General features: G+C 31.3%; 2 protein-coding genes across 2 annotated transcripts in view; one reads left to right on the forward strand and one right to left on the reverse strand.

Annotated features, from left to right (window-relative positions):
• LOC140439667 (uncharacterized) overlaps positions 1-2,926 on the forward strand; it is a 226,478-nt gene extending 223,552 nt beyond the window's left edge. The window contains exons 11-12 of the mRNA XM_072529728.1: positions 1,762-1,908; positions 2,780-2,926. Coding sequence (XP_072385829.1) covers positions 1,762-1,908; positions 2,780-2,885 — 253 coding nt within the window. The 3' untranslated portion in view covers positions 2,886-2,926. The remainder of the gene's footprint in view (positions 1-1,761; positions 1,909-2,779) is intronic.
• On the reverse strand, positions 2,923-19,713 carry LOC140439668 (double-stranded RNA-specific editase Adar-like). Its single transcript, XM_072529729.1, has 8 exons — positions 19,552-19,713; positions 19,292-19,368; positions 12,461-12,583; positions 9,824-10,079; positions 7,958-8,158; positions 6,178-6,395; positions 4,656-4,869; positions 2,923-3,753 (listed from the first exon to the last, which is right to left on the reverse strand). Exons 1-8 carry the CDS (start codon positions 19,583-19,585, stop codon positions 3,653-3,655), a joined length of 1,224 nt encoding a protein of 407 aa, XP_072385830.1. The 5' UTR covers positions 19,586-19,713; the 3' UTR covers positions 2,923-3,652.
• Positions 19,714-19,888: the final 175 nt, after the last annotated feature.

Here is a 19,888-nt window from a genome sequence, read left to right on the forward strand (position 1 = left end):
GTGTACGTAGCACTAAAGGAAGCGGCTACAAAAATGGTTTTAATAATAAACACCAATAAAACGAAATACATGAAAATAGGTATGCAACCACAAATACTACGGCCACTTGTTATAGAAAACGAAGTCATCGAAGCAGTTAACGAATTTGTATATCTGGGAACGCTCTTCAATACTGAAAATGACACTACCGCAGAATTTGCACGGCTAATAGATGATATTTTGGGCTTAATCTCCTTTTTAAATCTACAGTTATATTAAGAAATACAAAAGTAAAACTCTACAAAACAATAATACGCTCAGTCCTAACATATGGTTCAGAAACCTGGAGAAACCTGTCAGAAACAAAAAGCAATGAAAACATGTTAGGATGTTTCGAAAGACATTTTACAAAACATTGTAGGTATTCTTATATTAAATAAGACTCTGCAGACTCCCTTTTGACGAGGCGCTAAGGTGTCGGAGAATTACAATTACGTGCAATTACCTCGTACGAAGCCATGCTGCCGATTTTAGTGCTTTATGTAGTTTACAATATCTAATCCAAAACTTAACGTACTGTATCTTTAATTCATCTAGAGAACATTTGCCACTCTTCCGTCTAGTCCGTCATCATCATTTTGGAATATAATCTATAAGATAAAACTTGTCTAACAAAATTTTTACTAGGTGAGGCAGTAGTATGTCCATGTCCTTCTGTAGCAGGGCTGAAAAGATTCTGCTCCGCAGAGTTGCAGGACTTTATCTATTTACAGCATTAAATTCTACTGTTTGTGATGATTTTGTCAGCTAAGACTTTTTGGTTATATGTATCTGTATATTCATTAACTGTAGTCTGCTTTATCCCCCATATACAGCAAGAAAGTAAACATTCAAAAGGCATCTCATGTTTTTCCCTTTGGTTTATGTAAACCCAATGTCAGTATGCTCTAGATACATTTTTTGAAAACGCATCGCGGTGTTCGCAGAACTCCCCCTATTGCCTATTTTGTTAAAGCCTTTATGTAATCCTCCCAATTTCTAACCTTTTGGCTTTGTTGAAGGCTCTCTTTGTGTTAACATTTTTCCACTTCGTTGTTTCAAGGGACACATCCCTATTGGGAGGTTTTATTCTAAACCAAAAGCAGCCTTATACCAGTTTATTGTCCTAACGTTCAACCAGTGGGGTCTATTTCAAATTCCTTGCGGTTTTAATCATATTAATGCCGATCAATGGTTTGTCCACCACCTTTCTGAACTTTGTTATCGGTATGCCTACCATTGCTTTGATTGCATCGATCGACGATTATATTCATAGTCGTCGATCGATCTAAAATAGTTGACGTAAATTAGCCATAATTTTAGCCCATTTAATTTCTGCCTATTTTTTTTTTTATTTGCAAAACAAACATACTTTCGTTTCAATAGTCCTAATTTTGTTTAGATCAGGAATTATTAGACCATAATTTTTTTGGTTCCTTCATTCCACGGTTTAAGCATTTTTCGTCATCAAATTTTGCTCTATATTTTCACGGGGTACCATATTGTACTTCTTCTTTTCGGTTTGGAATTTAGTATTCGTGTAGTTAGTATATTTTTATCCATTCCTTTTCAAGAAAGAATTCAAGCAATTCGAACGTCCTTTCTGATATGAACCATTTGATTTTTAACACTCTTCAGGATAAAAACTAAAGCGAACCTACTCGATTTATTAATATTTGAAGTAGAAAATCTACTCATGTGTATAGATTTCATTGAAAATTATCAACTTATACCTATTTGCAGGTCATCAAAATCTTCTAAATACTTGAAGATGTTACCAAAGGATTACGCTCTTAGCATAATTCAATACAAAATAGATTTTTATAAACATTGCAAAACCAATCCCATGTATAGTACGACAAATATTAGACCTTGGATATTAATGAACAAGTAAGTATGCATAATCTACATTTATATCTTGGTTCTAGCAAGTTATATCGCCCACGTGACTCATTAGTTTTTCTCCGCAGTCGATATATTTATGTTCTAGACAGAGACCCATTACTTTCTCACGCCAAGTGTGAGTGGTAAAGTCCTTAATTTTTGAGGATCACCAAGAATCCTAATTATCATGTGGCAAAAACGTGATTCATAAAATTAAAGTTCCATCCTTCCCCAAATACTTATTTTCCTCGGGGATTTAGATAATTTAGAACATTTTTAATTTTTAGAAGACGAAGATTGGTTGAGAGGTAAATATTATAAGCTGCAACGCCACAGTAACAAAATTGTTCGGTCCTTCCATACTTTAAATACATATTGTTTTGCCTTTTTCTGTATTTACACCCGGTTGGGCATTTTCTTTTCACAAAGGCTTGTTTACTTCAGTTAAAAACTTGCCTTAAATTTGTAATCTTCCCTTATCCGCCGTATTTTTTAAATATTCTGCATTCTTCATGTATCTTCTTCCTATTATCTTTTAATTATCCAGATATTAAAGGCCTTTTCTACTTTCACACTAAAGTAGTCACACCGTGGACTACTTTTTTGTGGAGGTGATGTATTCGTATACAATCTCAATACACGCAAGATTACTTTCAATCTCTAAATTATCCAAAATCTTCCAAGTTTTCATTTAATAAATAAAAGGAAACTTCGGCTTCAAGCACTGCTATCTTACATGGTAACAATTATCGTTTAGAGAAGAAAACAATATAGCATACAAAAAAGGCAAAATCACTGGCGGTGATCTTGTACGTAGTGGCTCAATAACTGTTGTTCCAAACACCTCTTAGTTATACTTTATTTTTTTTCTTTTCAGGCTTTCAGACAAAATACTCAACGTAGCTCTCCTTGGTGTTGCCAAAGAAGTAGAAATAAGTGAAGTAGTAGAAAAAATTTATCAATCTGAATTGCAATTTTGTTAATATTTTTAAAAATGATATATAAATAAAAACAGTAGTATGTGGTTGACCGTTTATTCACATTTAGAAGCTTAAAATAATTAATGCTGTTGCTTAAAATCAAAAGATATTCGAGGATACATATCTGTTAAGTGTTATGGCAAATTTGAGTCCATCTAGAATAATTTTTCCGAGCAATTTTAATTGCAATTATTCAAAATGAATTTATGATGTATTTTCACTGTTTTACCTTGACATTCAATTTTGCTAAAATAAGCCGCTACATAACATACAGCAATACAATTTTTTCTAAAATTCAAAAGTAAATGTTTGCCATAACTACTGCATATATAAGAAAAACAGTAACCTTTTAAATTACGGATTCACGTTTTTGTACCTTCTGCGCTACATGTAAGAAAATGGAAGACAAAAAGTTTTCAGTAGTTTCCATTTCAATGCTTTTGTTCAAATTCTAATGGTTTTTGCTATTTTATAAGGTTATATTAAAAGTTTTTGACTTTTTGTAAAAATTTACTTTTTAACTTCCACAAATATTTAAAGCCGAAGTTACAAAAACTGAAAAACAAACATCATAGAACTATCTATGATTTAAAACTGCATTAACTAGTATAATCATAAAAAATGCGTCTATGAATAAAAACTTAAAATAAATTCTTAAAATACTAGGTTTGGATCATACTGCACATTATACATTAATATAATAAATAGATTATGTAAAAAAGGGAACTTAAATAAGTAATTTGTCAATTACATTTCATTAATATAATGAATTATTTACTTGGTACATAAACTTCTGGTGGGTATTGAATACCCAATATTTTGCTGCAAGCTCCAAATGCTGACATTTTCTTTGCAGCTTTCTTGTTGGAACCTGCAAAAAATGTAAGTATTAAAATATATTTAAAAAATTGTGTTTTATTTAAGAATTAGAAAACCAAAGTTTGGCATTAACACATAACGACATAGAAAATACTAACAATGCAACTATGTAAAAAGTTACAGTAGTAATGGTCTAAGGCTAAGGAAATAAAAACATTGAAGTATTGGTAGGATGGACCAATAAAGTTGTCTAAAAAGAAAGAATTGAAAGTGCATAAAGGTAGTTGCAAGAAGCCTTATAATAGTTCGAGTTCCCGTCGGCAAAAAATTTATGATTGATATTTTCTCCACTTTTTTTTGGTTATGGGGCGTTGTTTCAGACAGGATAATCGGAAAAAACGAGTTCAGGCAATATGAAAAGTTGTTTTTTCTGCTGTAATGCTAATATCCTGAAAAAATTAGCTGGTTCTCTATGAATTTTGTCGCAGTAGGTTTTCAGATGTTGAGAGTCGTCAGACGCGTTAAATGCGGAACGTGTTTTCCGATTTTCCTGTCTGACGGGTGAAGGGAAAATTGGAGAAAAACGCCCCCAAGAAAGACGCAGAGGGAAACCGTGTCAGACTCAGCTTAATATAGAGATACCCAAAGTTTGGAGAAAGTTATAAACTTTTTTCCTGACAGACACTCGAAACGAATTGTAGGGTGTTTTTAAACTGCCAAGATTCTTAATAAACTGACATTAACGGATGTGCCTTTTCTAAAATACTGATATCTGAGGTAATATTCAACAAAAATGTTTCAACAAAGAACAATATTCTAAATAATGGTATATTTCGGTAGATATGCAAACTTGGGTAAAAGGTCAAAATTACTTTGCATTTTTACTATATGCAGAATCATAATATACTTACTTTACAACAAACAAATATTAGAACTAACAAAAACAATATCTACCTGTTCCAATAAATGATTCTCCATCAACAATGCATTTGAATGAAAAAACAATATTTGGAGGATTTCCAGTTTTTCCAATTTCCTCAAATTGTGCTTGTGGTAGCATCTGATTGACAAGCATTAACGGATTAATAGTTTCTGGATTTTCAGGCATTTTCTTAGCAGGCTTGTTTTCATGCAGCTTTTCTCCGCTGGGTGTAGACTGATTTTGATTCTATAACAAAAAATAAGTTTAAATAGATCTGTCTATACATCAGATAATGTACAGCGTGACATTATTTGATTTAATATTACAAGGTTCATTTTTTAAATCGATGCATGTTTATGACATCAATATTTTAGTGCAAAAAAGTTTCCATTATTTTATTACAGATGAAACACACCATACATTTCTACTTCACAGATAATATTGAGCTAAGATTTATAAATAAGATCAACTAAATAATTGAATGCTTTTACTAAATGCATGCAAACACTGGTTTTGTTTCATAATACTGAAACATTAAATTGGAAAAAAAATAATGTCCCGAAGACAGAACAATATATTATTAACACTCGACAGTAAATTATTTGCTCTTGTTTGAATTTATAAAATAAAGACCAATATATCAATATGCTCTGAGAATTATTTTAAACCCAGGATATGTGCTTTAACATGATGGGAAAACAAAAATATAAAATTTAATTCTTTTCATTTTTTTAAATCCAGAGAGTGCATGAGAGCTATAATTCTAAGCACTTGATTTAGTTAGTTTTATTTTAAGATTAAAATATGAATATAGATAATAGCAAATTAAAAACTACTGAAAATCCTATGAGTAGGATAAATACTTCCAATTGTATGCACCAAAATAAAGGTGATAATAAAACAAATAGTAAGAATATCCGGAGTCAAGGGAATTATCAGAAGATGAACAGGTCATCCTAGAGACAGAATAATATTTGAACAGTACAAAAGGCAATGTTGAATAAAAACAGACATGTCTAAATAAAAGCTGACGAAAATTACAGATGTAAATTTAGCTTAGTGTCTTATACTGTCAACATAAAAAGTGGACAATGAGCATCAATAAAAATGTCTAGAGCACATTAGAACGATAGATAAATTAAGTACTAGATAAGAGAAAATTAGGATGACAAGCGGAAGTCATCGTTACAGATGGACCCACTGCAGCCAATTGACTTACTGTACATCTTCCTTTCCTGTAAACTTTTGGCTCAAGCTTTAGTGTTAACGACTACTTACGTAGCCGAGACAGCCGGTTTTACCTGCTCTCCGAGGCACGGTAGTGGCTCAGTAAAATTAAAAATTTGACTTATTTCTCATGCCTGTGCCGGGATCGATTGAACCCAGGCCGTAGGGCTTCGTAAGCCAGTACCTAGCCACTGGTCGTCATTGCAAGGGGAGAGGAAGTTGATATACAAAAATAAATGGAATAAGGCATTTTTGATAGAAGTTCCTTAATTTCACATTGAGAAAAATGGCAAAAAATATGTCACATTAAATTACTATATTACTTACGACAGTAAGATCTTCTCCCCATGAGCAAAATAGTTTGTACAGAGCAAATGAAGCAACATGTTGCCATGGTAATGGTGTTTGAGCTGTGTCATCTTCAGATACGTCCATTTTTTCATTTCCTTCATCATCTTTCTTCAACTCAGTCAATTTATTAGTCTTTACATAATGTTTTAAAGCAGCTTCGGCAGCTGTGTTCTTTGCATTTATTTTACTACGACCTAAAAAACAAATTTATATCAAGATGAGCATACTGAATTTACTATTATATATTTTTTTCTTTCTGCATGTCACAGTTTTACATATATTTGCATGTAGTACATAGCTATTGAAAAAATCCTAATTAGACCAGGCCTTGTAATAAGCCCTTTTCTTTTGATTGGTTAGTCACTCCCATAAAAGGAACTCAATAAATATATGTAACTCAACTCACAATTAAAAAAAAAGTAAAATAGTCTAAACCATGTTTATACCCATTTGATTACTTTGGTAAACTATATAGAAGTCATATAACATAAACAAGGGCTCATTTGATTGTATACTGTATATTTTTAAGTATTTTCTTAAGTAAAATAAGCTAAATTTCTAATACAGTTCACGCCAGAACATTTATAAGAACAAACTATACAAACTGGCTACAAAAAATGGAATAAGGTAGCCAGTAAAATTAATGGAAGAGGAACAAAATTGTTTCAGGTTTATCTACCCAAAAATTTATTGATAGTAGTACTAACAAAAATAAATCTGGAAAATGTTAACATACCAGACAATTGGAAATAAAAAATATTGGAGCAGTAGTTGTCAAATAAGCAAATCTATCTACTTTTAAATTAGGTTATTGATGCATGGGAATATAATTATAACTACATAATTATTTCAGCATTAAATTCAAATTAAAGTGACAATATTAGTGTACAAAACTGACTTACTTTTACATTTATATAGAAGTAGGATTCGTTCACCATGTTGACTACATAATAAAAAGCCATACAAATAAGTGATTTGTGTCCTTGTTAAATTTTGGACCTAGATTTTTTTTTAAATGCTCGATATTTAAATTAAATTTCTAAAGCCCAGTTTAAAGTATAAAGCATACATGGAAGGTTGGATAATTAAAAACATTTCTATCTTTATGTAAAATGAGATGCGAGGGACTACATATTCAGCGAAAGAATTTACATAAGATAATTAGTTTTCAACTATCCACCCTTCCATATATACAGAAAGGTACCCAGCTGCTGAACTATATATGATCAGAAGGCTGTATGAGAGGTGTGTACCCAGGCTTGAATAGTGAAAAATAATACATATATTTTTATTTAGAATTTAGACTTCACACACTTTAAAACTATTATTTAATAAAAAAGTAGAATAACTTTCTGTTTACACTTTGTAACCTGGCTGATGAAGACTTTTACGATAATTTGAAAATAACATTTACAGGTTATATCAATTATTCAAAATTTTATTTCAGGATTTTTTTAATATTTATGATTAAAATCAAATTAAAAAAAAACATGAAAATCTGTTTGGATCATAAATCATTGTAAGCTTCGAAACTACGATCTAATTAATTAAAATTAAAAAGATCAACTCTCAGTGAGGCTCAGTTTAAGCAATATACACAAAAAATAATCAGAACGATTATTTATAAGTGCCTTAACTTAAACCTTAATCTGCCACAGGCGTAACGCTATGGAAATTTATTGAACAAATTACCTTGCTGACTCCATGTGGCACATCATAATTCAATCTTCAAACAAAATAAACAAATATTACTTACCATAACCAACATGTTCTACTCCTTCATATACCACAGTGGCTTTAAATTGGTTACCATCGTATTTCTGGGATAATTCATCAACTGCATAAGTAGTGTTTCGGACTAGTTCATTTAATATCATAACAGCATTCTTGGGTTGTAATATTTTGCTTAATCTAACATTGCGCCTACGTACTCTTTCTCTTTTTGTTACCTTTGAACCTAAAAATGGAGGGTTGTTACAATAAATCAGATAAGGCATTGAATATATTAGTAATGAAACTAAACTATTCAGCAAAATGTGTATCATTTAAACCACCCAACTTAGTTGACAATTTATCAGATTTGCGCAGTGATCTGTCATCATTATTCAATATAAAATATGCAACTGACAAAAAATATTTCTGTTGCCAATATGGGTTTCTGATTAATATTTATGTGTTTATAACAGATATTTATAGTTTGAAAATGTCTGGTGAAGGGGTGTTAGCTCAAAGGGTATAAAGTGATTAGATTTTGAAGAACCAGTTTTACATCTGTAAAAGTAAGGCACTTTTTAAAAACATCTCATGTTCCATGCCGATTATAAATTGGGTATGTTAGGAATAAAATACACTTTGTCAAAACCAGGAATGATTGAAAATACAATTGGCATGTCCACTTGATGTGCAGCAAAATTACCTGAGCAAAAAGTAAACTTGACCCATAAACTATGTTTTAAAAATCAGGTGGAGTCTATGTGTTCATTCATCTTTCTCTCCGAATGCTTTCAGTCTTGTGAATGCAACCATTTCTATGTGAGAAAAACCGTAAGTGTCAGGATAAACGAGCACGAAACATAAAAAACAGAGACTTCAACTAATCACAGATATGCAAACACGCCTGGGGACAATGAACACAGAATAAAATGAAAACATGCATCAATAATTATGGAAGAAACAGACATGAAAAGAGAAACTTCAAAGAAGCAGCCCTCATCCTACTCAAGAAAAATGTGTAGCAAACCCATTAGCAGAATGTAGCAGGTTTTGGTTCCCAATACTAAAAGAAGTGAACATCAAGAATATATCAACAATAGCAGATTAAGAAACTCTCGATAAACTCATCTTCAATAGCACACAATACATGAACACTCTCCCACACAAACGCTGATAGCACATATAGAATAAAAGTTTCCAAACATGATTGATCAAAGTTGAGTAAAATAAATTGTTCAAATCCTTTAATTTCAAAAATATTTCATGTATGTATTTAAAAAATATCTTTATGTAAAAACTATTATATAACAAAATAACTAATTGGACGGTGGCGTTTTCTGCTATATAAAGTATTATTGAATATTTTTAGGTATTGGATAAAACATTGGAATTTAAGTGAGTAATTGGAGGGGATTTATCTTATAACTATAAACTTCTTGGTTTGAACAAAACATTTAGGCCATTTGACATTTGGCCCACGTTAGTAACACAATACAATTGTTCTTTTAGAACCTTCAAATACCTATATAAGAGATTTTTTCAGTGTTTTTTTTTCTTTACTGGGTTACATCAAAAATAATGTAGAAGCACATTCTATATTTTTCATTCCACGAGAGATCAATTTTATATTGCTCTGAAGCTATTTTCTTGTGGCATTTTAAATTAATTTATATTTAAATGGGAATAAGCCACAATTAAAGGTTAAAATACGTTTATTGTGGCTTATTCCCATTTAAATATAAATTAATCAATTTTATAGTTACAAGCACCTCAATTTCAGCGCCCACAAAATAATAATGATGAATTTTAGTATTGTTCACTACACATCAGAGGTGGAATGTAATATCAAAAAGACTATAAAAGTCTCAAGCTATATTTGACAAGTATTAAAAAATTATACTGAACTTACCAGACTTGGCCCAAAATGGCTTCTTCTTTACTTCAGTTCCATCTGCTGAAGTACCATTAGTTGTATCCATAGTTTGATCCTCATCCGTATCTGGCTTTATTTGAGGTTGTTGTTGCTGTGGTTGTTGTTGTACTTGCGCTTGTTGTTGTTGTACTTGCGCTTGTTGTTGTACTTGCGCTTGTTGTTGCTGCTGTCTTGCAGCAACTGTAGCTTGTGTTGTCTGAGATACTGGAGCTTGTTGATTTCCTTGTTGTGGCTAAGTATATGAATAATATTATAAAGTGGGCTTTAAATAAAATTTAAAGATCATAGTTTTTATAGTCATTACATACTGAGGCAATTATTAAAAACAGTACAAAACGCAATTTTGTAAAATTATTTTAAATGGGACATTACGGCAAGTAATGCCGCAATTTGACAGCTCTTTTAAACAATATTTGTGCCTCCAAAATCTGCGGAAGTGATTCAGACTCACATCAGTCGAACTATTCAGAAGTGCCGCAAACAAGATCAGAATTGCCATGTTGATAGCCAATGTTCCCAATGGACAAGGCACTTGAAGAAGATACTCAAAATAAAGAGTAAATAAAGATATAGAAAATACAGCTTAGATTTGATTTCCCATATTATAGTGCCTCTACTATTAGCTGTAGCGCCTGTATGAAGTTATGTTATTACTTCCTATAGCAGAAAAGATTTGATTTCACATTCAGGGCTTCTACAAGTGAATAGTAGAGGCACTATATGTGAAATCAAATCTGAACTGTCTTTTCTATATCTTTATTTACTCATTTATTTTCGAGTATAAGAAACCAATTCACAAAAGGTTCTTAACTAGGTGAATTATGTCATCAAATGCAATTTTAGATTTCCTATGTCAGTCCAGTTCACTGTCTGTTTGCCTTGAAAATCATAGAAGGCACAGCTTTAGATATTAATCTGAATTTGGTTTTGAACACTTATACCAGGCACTAGATATCGAAAAATACATTAAGACCTGAGTTGGGTAGGGCATGTAATGCAGGTTGAACAAACTGACCCAGCTAGTGGTCAGAAAAGAAGATGAAGTCTCAGAGGGTTATAATGTCAGAATGATGATGATGTCTACCATTGCATTGAATATTTTTTGTGTTGTAAGTTTACTAATATTTGGTATAAATAAATCTGAATCTTTATTACATAATACCAAATGATAAAGTAAAGTGAAGACTGATCATGTGATGATTACATTACCTTTTCTTAATAAAAAAAATAAGCATAGGAAATATACAAATAGCATAAAATGGTATATACACAGGTTAGATCTTTTTAAATGAACAAATAATTTTTGTGTTGGGATACTGAACCAGACAACCTTCATCTGTGATAGAAAAAATTTGTATGCTTAGTACAGTTCTTATCATACCCCCAGTAACTACCATCTGTTCGTACATTTAAAAAATATCTGGCTGGTCAGAGCTGTGATGAAAATGATAGGGTTAAACTGACAGTTGCAGTGGTTGTACAAGGTGGTAGGGTATAAATTCTATGATAATAAAATTGAAGAAGTGATTGTAAGATATTAGTGCCCAATTGGTAGCAATGATGTAAAAAAGTAGATATTGAGGTGCAGGCTTTCTTGTAAAAAAAAAATTGTAATGAAAACTACATTATCTTTGGTTTAGTCGAGTCGTAAGAGATTTGACCTCTGAAAATCATACAAACCAGCTGAATTTTGCTGAGAATATAAATTTTGGGACCCCAACATAGATGTAAAAAGTTTACCACTCCTAAATTTATATTGTTGAGTTGATACAAATTTGATTTCTCACGTGTACCTGACATTCAAAATCGCTGATTGCTTCAAATCGATTGGGATCTTTTTTGGGTTGCATAGGCTGTTGATATTTGCTCCAAAATATTTTATGATTATAAATTCGAGAATTATAAATAATTATTAGAAAGACACAAACTAACACAATAAATGATTTCAGGCATTTCACAAACCTAAGCTGTGCCCATTATAGATTTAATTAACATCTTATTAATAATTAATTTAATCTTAATTTGCGTGTGTTTGAGCATTATTGGCTTCAGAGTCAATGTCCACTTGCCATCTTAGCTTTATGGAATTATTTTGTATTTTTTATGCATAAGGAGTGCTTCTTGCTTTCTTCTCATTTTTTTTAGGTAGGTATGTCATCATAATCCTGCTCTAATTTTACAAAGAAAATTTTTCTATTACAACCATAAGTATTCATCCTATTTTGGATTTCATTTTTTTTTTCTCTTTTATATTTTTTTTAAGTTTGTCATTTTTTTTTTCTAATTTGGGATATTAGATTAGGATACAATTTGAAACTGAGGATCAGAGCATTTACTATGTAATCTATTTTTTCTAGTTGACTTTTTGAAGCCTGGTCATAGAAAAAACAACCATAATCCAGTATGACCTAATGAAGGATTTGTGTAGAATGATTGCTACATTTGGATATGATCCCCATATTTGTTGACATGCTGGCTCTGCAAGATAACCTTTTTCTGGATTAGATAATGTGATTTTCCTATCTCATTTTTTAATCTAGACACATTACAGCAGTAATTTGAAATTATTTAAAATGCCACCTTTGTTTTGTATTTAATTGTATTTTTACTTACTGTTTGTTGCTGTGCCCTGAACTGAATTCCTGCCTGTGGAGTTGTAGCCTGTGGTCTTGGAGTAGCTGGTGTTGCTGGTTTATTTTGTTGTACCTGCTGCTGCTGCTGTGGTGGTGGTTTTTGCTACGTGAGCAGTCAAGGTTTATATATACCATTGAAAGGTTTGAAGCACCAATATAGGTGCATCTTTAACCCAGATGCCAAAATAATACATATCCATAATTAATCGGAAATAATTGGCAAGATAACACTGTTACAAATTATATTTTTATTTTACTACTGATTTTTAAATGTAACATATTAAGAATTTTATTCTAAATTAAAAATTTATTTATTTTTTCATATTAATTAGTTGAACTAATTTCTTTTCTAGTTAAATTTGGGTCAAATGAAAATCTTTTGTAATAAAGACAAGACTTAAAATGTGTTAGTTCCCAATTGTCATAGATTATTGTATGGATATTATTTAAGCACCATAGAGTTAGAGAGCCATTTATTTTATATCTTGACTAATTTGGGAACTGGTATAAATAGCAGTCAGTTGTAAACAAGATATATTTTTGAAAAACTGAAAATGGGAATACCTATGTCATTAATATTTTTAATAATTATAAAATAACACTTTATAATTAATAAGAATATTACTAACACAAGGTATTCCAGACATCTCCAGATTATTGGGAGGTATTTCATATCTTGATTACACAACTAAAACTGTATTTAGCATGCAGGTCACAGCAGTTTTTTATACAAGCCATATATGCAATGAAAACAAAAATGCATAAAAAACTGTAATGGCAATTAACCATAAACATAGTAGTCAAGATATACATTTAATTGTTTACTTAGTAAAGTTTATGAATGTAAAACATTGTTAATGCCAATAAATATCATTTGCACATAGTATTCGCAAATATATTAGGTCACATCTATTGTTTAAAACAATATAGATGCTTTGTCTTAAAACATGATACTTGCGGTATTATGTGCCAATTTTGTTAGAACGGCCTCAATGTAGCTCATAATCTGTACTTAGCAAACACTAACAATTTAGGTGCCTATATAAGTGCTACTACCAGAGCTCTGCATAGCTTTTAATGATGAGGGGCATCTGCATCCATAAGAAAAAGTTTATGTTAACAGTCTAATATGAAACAATGAAACTTTGACTCAGACTTTAGTAAGGACAAGTTGTATAAAGTACTTATTTTTATGTTAAAATGTTAATAATAGTCTTAAAACAACCACAAAATACTTCTTCCAAATAACCATAATATAAGTTATGAGGAATTGATGGTATTAAAGTCAAACTTTAATAAGCTAAATAATTTGTTTATTAAGTTGAAGAAAATGGTAAATATTAAATTTCAAAAATACATCTTGCCCTTATAAATTAATAGCAATATTGATGCAATTTTTGCTAATTTTTTAAAAAATAAACAGGTATGCTAAAAAGGTAATGGATAGATAAATAGAAAATAAAAAAATAAGCAACATGTAATATTATGCACTACAATAACTAAGTGTAAAAATTGAACCTGAACCATTCTAAAAATTGAACTATCCTTTAATATCAGTAAATAAATCATTATTATGTTTTCCAGAATATGTAATATTTCTAATTATCTAAATCAAAACAATACAAAAATGCATCAATGTAAATTCATACCCTTCTTTTGTCATCTAATATTATTTAATAGCTCTAAGTAACTTTAACAATATTCTTAACACTACATCGTATGTTGAAAAATATGTATTTGAGATAGTTCTAAATCACAAGTACATTATTTACCTATCTCAATTCTTTATAAATTCCCAAATCCAAAAATTCATATTTTGTTCTTATAGTATATTATATAAGTTCATTGTACTATTTAAAAAACAATCAAATTATTATTTCAAGATAACTTTGGCAAAAATAATTTTGGTTAAATACTGTTGTATGGACACAGATATATGATAGGGTAATGCTGTGTTGTTATTTCTCAAAAAGCATGTTAATATTGTAAAAAGAGATATAGAGCACAATTCATAAAATCAAGTAGGAATACTATTAAAAAACATTAATTTGTTATGCATAAACTAAATGAAGTACTAACCTAAACTATAATTAAGTACTAATTTAATATATTTAAGCTTACACTTTTAATGCCAATGATAAGATGTAGGAAAGAGAAATATGTGGAAAAATTCAAAAACTAGTTTGATTTTTTATGAATAAACTCAACTAAGTACTAATCATTCATGACAAAATAATGTAGTTTTTGAATACTTAGATAATATTTCTCCATTGGCCATCTTATTATTGTTGCCATAAAAAATCAAAATTTATTTTTAAGTGTATTAGTTTAGTTTTTCATAATACACTCGCGATCATAAAATCCGGGTCATCTTGAAAATTTCAAGTTTCTTCAATATTTTTGCCTCTGGTGCAGTAATAACCTTTTTTTTTTGGCTAATGTATTTTTTATTTGTCATCAATGTTTGTTTTGAAAGAAAAAAAATGATTTTTTATTGTTTTTATTGAAAAAAACAGAAAACAAATCAAATTGTTGATAAAACAGACATAGGAAAAAATATGGAAAATACAGAACATGGTAAAAAATCAGTGAAATTTTAATGACCAATATCGTGTATTGCCTCCCCTTGCTCTAATAACCTCTTGCAGACGACGGGGCATACTCTCACCTTTTCTCCAGATTACACGTTGTGGTATGTGGTATTCCACTCACTCACTAACAGATCCTTAAGCTCCTATGCGTTGTTAGGAGGAGGTGTATGGGTTTGAATACGTTTTTTTCAAATCGTCCCAGAGATGTTCGATGGGATTCAGGTCCGGAGACCTAGCTGGCCAGGCTACCCTCGTAATTCCAACTTCGTCCAAGCATTACATACTGATCCTGGTAACGCGCGATCGCACGTTGTACTGCATAAAAACGGCGTTTTCTCCAAGCCCTGCCATGTTGGGTATAACATGTTCTTCCGGAATCTCCGTAATGTACCTTCGTGCAGTTAGTGACCCATTTTCGATGAAGGGTAATTCTGTGTGGAAGTCGGAAGATATACCTCCCCAAGCCATGACCGAGCCTCCACCAAATGGCATTCTTGGAGCAATGCAAGCTTGTGAAAATCGTTCACCAGTTCTCCTCAAAACTCTTACACGTCCATCGGATCCAGTAGGCAGAAACGGGATTCATCTGAGAATAACACTTTGCTACAATCGTTAATTACCCAACGCGCGTATTGTCGAGCAAAAGCTACTCGTGCAACTCGAGGCACCCGGCGAAGTGGCGGTCCTCTAGCCATTACCCGAGAAGATAGTCAAGAAGAACGAAGTCTTCTTCTGACTGTTGCAACACTAAAATTGCGATTTCGTACTTCCTCTAGACGATTTTGATGCATAACCGCTGTTGAGGTCCGGTTTCGTAATGACAAACACAAGGAAACGGTCATCTAGTGCCGTGGTCGTTGTTCTTCGTCCAGAGCCCGGTCGCCTGGTTAGCAAACTTGCCTCCTGAACGCGTTGAAGCACTCGTTGAACCGTAGAAAGGCTTACGCCAACAGTTCTTGCGACTTGCCGTTGAGTGTGACTGTCTTCCACAAGTGCAACAATTTGTGCGATTTTAACAGTCAAAGGCATTTTTGTCAAAAAATAAACACCAATAATGGCACTAATAAAAACTAATGGTGGCAATAATAAACGTTTGTCCGTTGCATTTGAACAGAAAGTCGAAGCACAAACGAGACATTTAAAACAAGCGGAGTTACAGGTAGGTGTGCACTTTACCACGAAATTGGCACTGTTGAAATTCTTTGTTACAAAGGAAACCGCAACAATTCTCAGAACCATGCATTAGTTTGTATTTTTGTTATTATTATTTACGATAAAGCTCGTTAAAAATGAAATATCAGTGATTTTCAAGGTGACCCGGATTTTATGATCGCGAGTGTAGTTTTTTGGATAGTTATTCTACTTGACTTATTTTTCCATCCTATATCTAATTTTTACTGCATTCACATGAAATTTTGAGAAATGGTAAAACCATTATGGACTGTCATATTATATTCTTACCTAATAGGATTTAAAGGTAATTTTATTTGCTAAGAATTGAAATTACAAAACTAATATGGCTTCTACAATGAGTATCCTTTGTCAAAATATTTGTAATGTATTACATTAGTGATTTCTTTACCTGGCACCCTGAGGTGTTACATTTTATTGTTGGTACACTAGAATCTCATTAATCTGGCACTATTAAAAACAGAGAGGATATGTCACCAGATTATTGGAATATCCAGATTACTGGATTGTATAGAAAAATGCATAATAAATACAATAAAGCAATTGATAAAGGGAATAAGTTAAATTTTGTACTATTACAAATGTAACATATCTCACATGCAACTTATGATAGCTGTGACATATTTTAAAATAGTACAACATAATGGACCTACATAGAACAAAATATTGGTTTTTGGCAGTGTTGCACATATTTAGAATAAATTGGAAAAGCGCATGCCATAATTATAAATAATTAATTACACACGGAAAACAAACATAAAATGGTAAAATAACGAGAAAAATTATTACTTTGGGCATATTAACAGACTTCAAAACAAACTAAATAATTTACATTAAAAATGAAACATACAATTGAAAGCAGTAAGGTAATATAATAATAGTTTAGAAATTCCAAAAAAGAAAACAAGTTTTAAAACAGTTTTTAAAAAGTAAATAGTAAAATTTCAGTATCAATAATAAAAGTCCTGCTGTTTAATATATTTTTTAAATCAAGGTAAACAATTTGAACTCTGGAAACTAGTTCTGACTATTGCCAAATCTATCTGCTAATCTGTCAAAAGGCAATTACCAAAAAATTGCAGAATCCGTAAAATACATAATAAAATTGTACTCTTTTTTAAATTTTCTCTCTTTATATTTGAAGCATACAACATGCATGAAGGACATGACATCACTGCCAATCATCAATATTTTGTTCCGTGAAGCTTCATTTGAGGCTATGTTCCTAGCTAAAATAATCCTTAATTGACATTTGTTTTTGTGTATCTTGCAGTCTAAAACCTTTTCTCACATGTTTTGAAGAATTATAGTATCTTTAGCAAATACAATATCTTCTTCAGTAAACATGAGCACATGTTGATATTTGCCGTCTCATTCGTCAAGAGGCCATAAAAATTAATTTATTACCGTAAGCGAGACATATTCTCATGTTACAGATCCTAACTTGCCATCATTTTAAATTCAAATTGTATCGTGTTGATTTTTAAGTTAATTATATTGTGTTATATTTATGTTATAGTTATTGTTAAGTTATTTACTGGTCGTGTTATTGTTTAGAGTTTAGTTTAATTGTGATATGATTAAATTTCTTACAGAAATTCTTACACTAACAGTTTCAAAAGTAAATATTTTTAAAAATCATATGATACATAGGTCGTACATCAGTACGACCCTGTTTGGCTTACACGTGGTTATGTTGACGATTGGGAATTTGTAGAATGAATAGGGTTTATATGGGTATTGAAACAATTAAATGCTGTATCTGGTTTTACTTTTACAGTTGGTGGCTTCGATATTTCTATTAGTCTTTCTTCTATTACTACTTCACATACTTTTTCATCTATCATAACTTCCTGTTTCTTCAGTCCAGTCAAACCAGAATTGAAGTCTTCTTCACTTATCTCGAATCCTCATTCTGATAAATTTTGAAACCAATCAACAATATGTAGATTATCTTTATTGTAGGCCATAGCTTTTTCCATGATTGGATTGTCAGGTGACACAACTCCATGTGTGAGCAAAAAAAAATGATGTTTTCACCATCCTGACAAATAAGATGGACGAGAAAATTTTTTTATACAAAAACTTTAAGATAACATTTTGATCCGTCAGCTGCAATAAAGGTGTGAAGTTTGGTGGTAAGATGGTTTAGATATTCTTATAACTTAATCAAAGTTCTTGTTCATGTAACTGGCCTCGTACCTAATAATAAACATAAACACAGTCTCATGATCCTCCATGAAGCTTAATATTGGTGCTTGGCAGTGATGCCAGGTCCTCAGAATGTATGTTATGTTGTATGCTTCAAATATAAAGAACAATTATTTGTTTCTTTTATGATTAATTGTAGTTATTAGAAATTTTTTGACAATTACCCTTTGATAGATTTGGTAATAGAATCAGAACCCTCAAACACCACCAATTGCCAGATTATAAGAGATGTATGACAATATCTTTCATTCATCATCATCTGGGACTGTATCGAAAGAAACAAATATATAATCATTTTATATAAATTAAAACATTGCAGAACTCACAAAATAATAAAAAATATACTTTCAAAAGGTTTCTCTCTTTATATTTGAAGCATACAACATATAAACATAACTAATTGGTACAATACCTTGCACCAATGGTTGGAATGGTTCAATGGATGAAGGAGAAAGGGATATGCCGGCGGAGAATACCTGATTAATGGATGTATGGGTTTATTAAAATGCCGGATTAGTGAGATTCTACTGTAATTATCGTTTAGATTGATTTATATACTTATTTCCAGTTTTCAGTAGTATAGTCTATACTGGAAACTCCCCTCGAAAGTCAATAAATATTGAAACATTGTTCTAATCGATTATTGTCCTCTCTAGAGAAAATTTGGCAAATAGCCAAGCAAACATGGCCGACGAGAACCACCATTCAAAATGAAAGTAATGATGTAACAAACATATAAAAGTTGACGATAAAAAGGTGGTTGAACAGAGTAGTGTTAAGAATTTTCTTTAAAAATACTAATTATTAAAATAACTTACTTGTCCTTGAACAAAATTATTTGTTGCCACCGGCCTCCGTTGACCAATATTCCCCACATTCTGTGTTTGCTGGGTATCTGTGAATAAAATTTAAATTAATATTTTTAAAAAACTACTGGAAGTCATATTATGGAAAGTTCTACACAGTTAAGATACAAAGTATAAAATAAAAGGCGTTGTACATTAAAATCAATAGGAGCCGACCACGAGTCAAACCATGTCTCATAAAACTGATATTAGTTTAAAAATCAAGAACTTACTATATCCAGTACTTCTTCGCGTACTATAAGACATATTTAGAGTAAATTAGAATTAATAACACAATTATTAACAATGTATGAACGAAAAACTCTGCTACTTAGACTTTATACGCCACAAAAATTTGCCAGCATCAAGTAAGTGACGCCACAAGAAGAAGGCGGATGTGGATGTCATAGGAAATTAAGGAAATACGTCATGATAGATAATCCGTGACAGTCTGAAAAACGGATGTCTGTAGTCTACGATTCTTACTCGGAAAATGTTTATATTCTGTGCTGGTGACAACAAATCTTTTGCGGGATTGTTGGATCTGTCCCTCTCTAGCTAATTGAAACT

Source organism: Diabrotica undecimpunctata, chromosome 4 (genome assembly GCF_040954645.1).
Source record: "Diabrotica undecimpunctata isolate CICGRU chromosome 4, icDiaUnde3, whole genome shotgun sequence".
In the NCBI taxonomy this organism is placed as follows: Eukaryota; Metazoa; Arthropoda; class Insecta; order Coleoptera; family Chrysomelidae; genus Diabrotica; species Diabrotica undecimpunctata.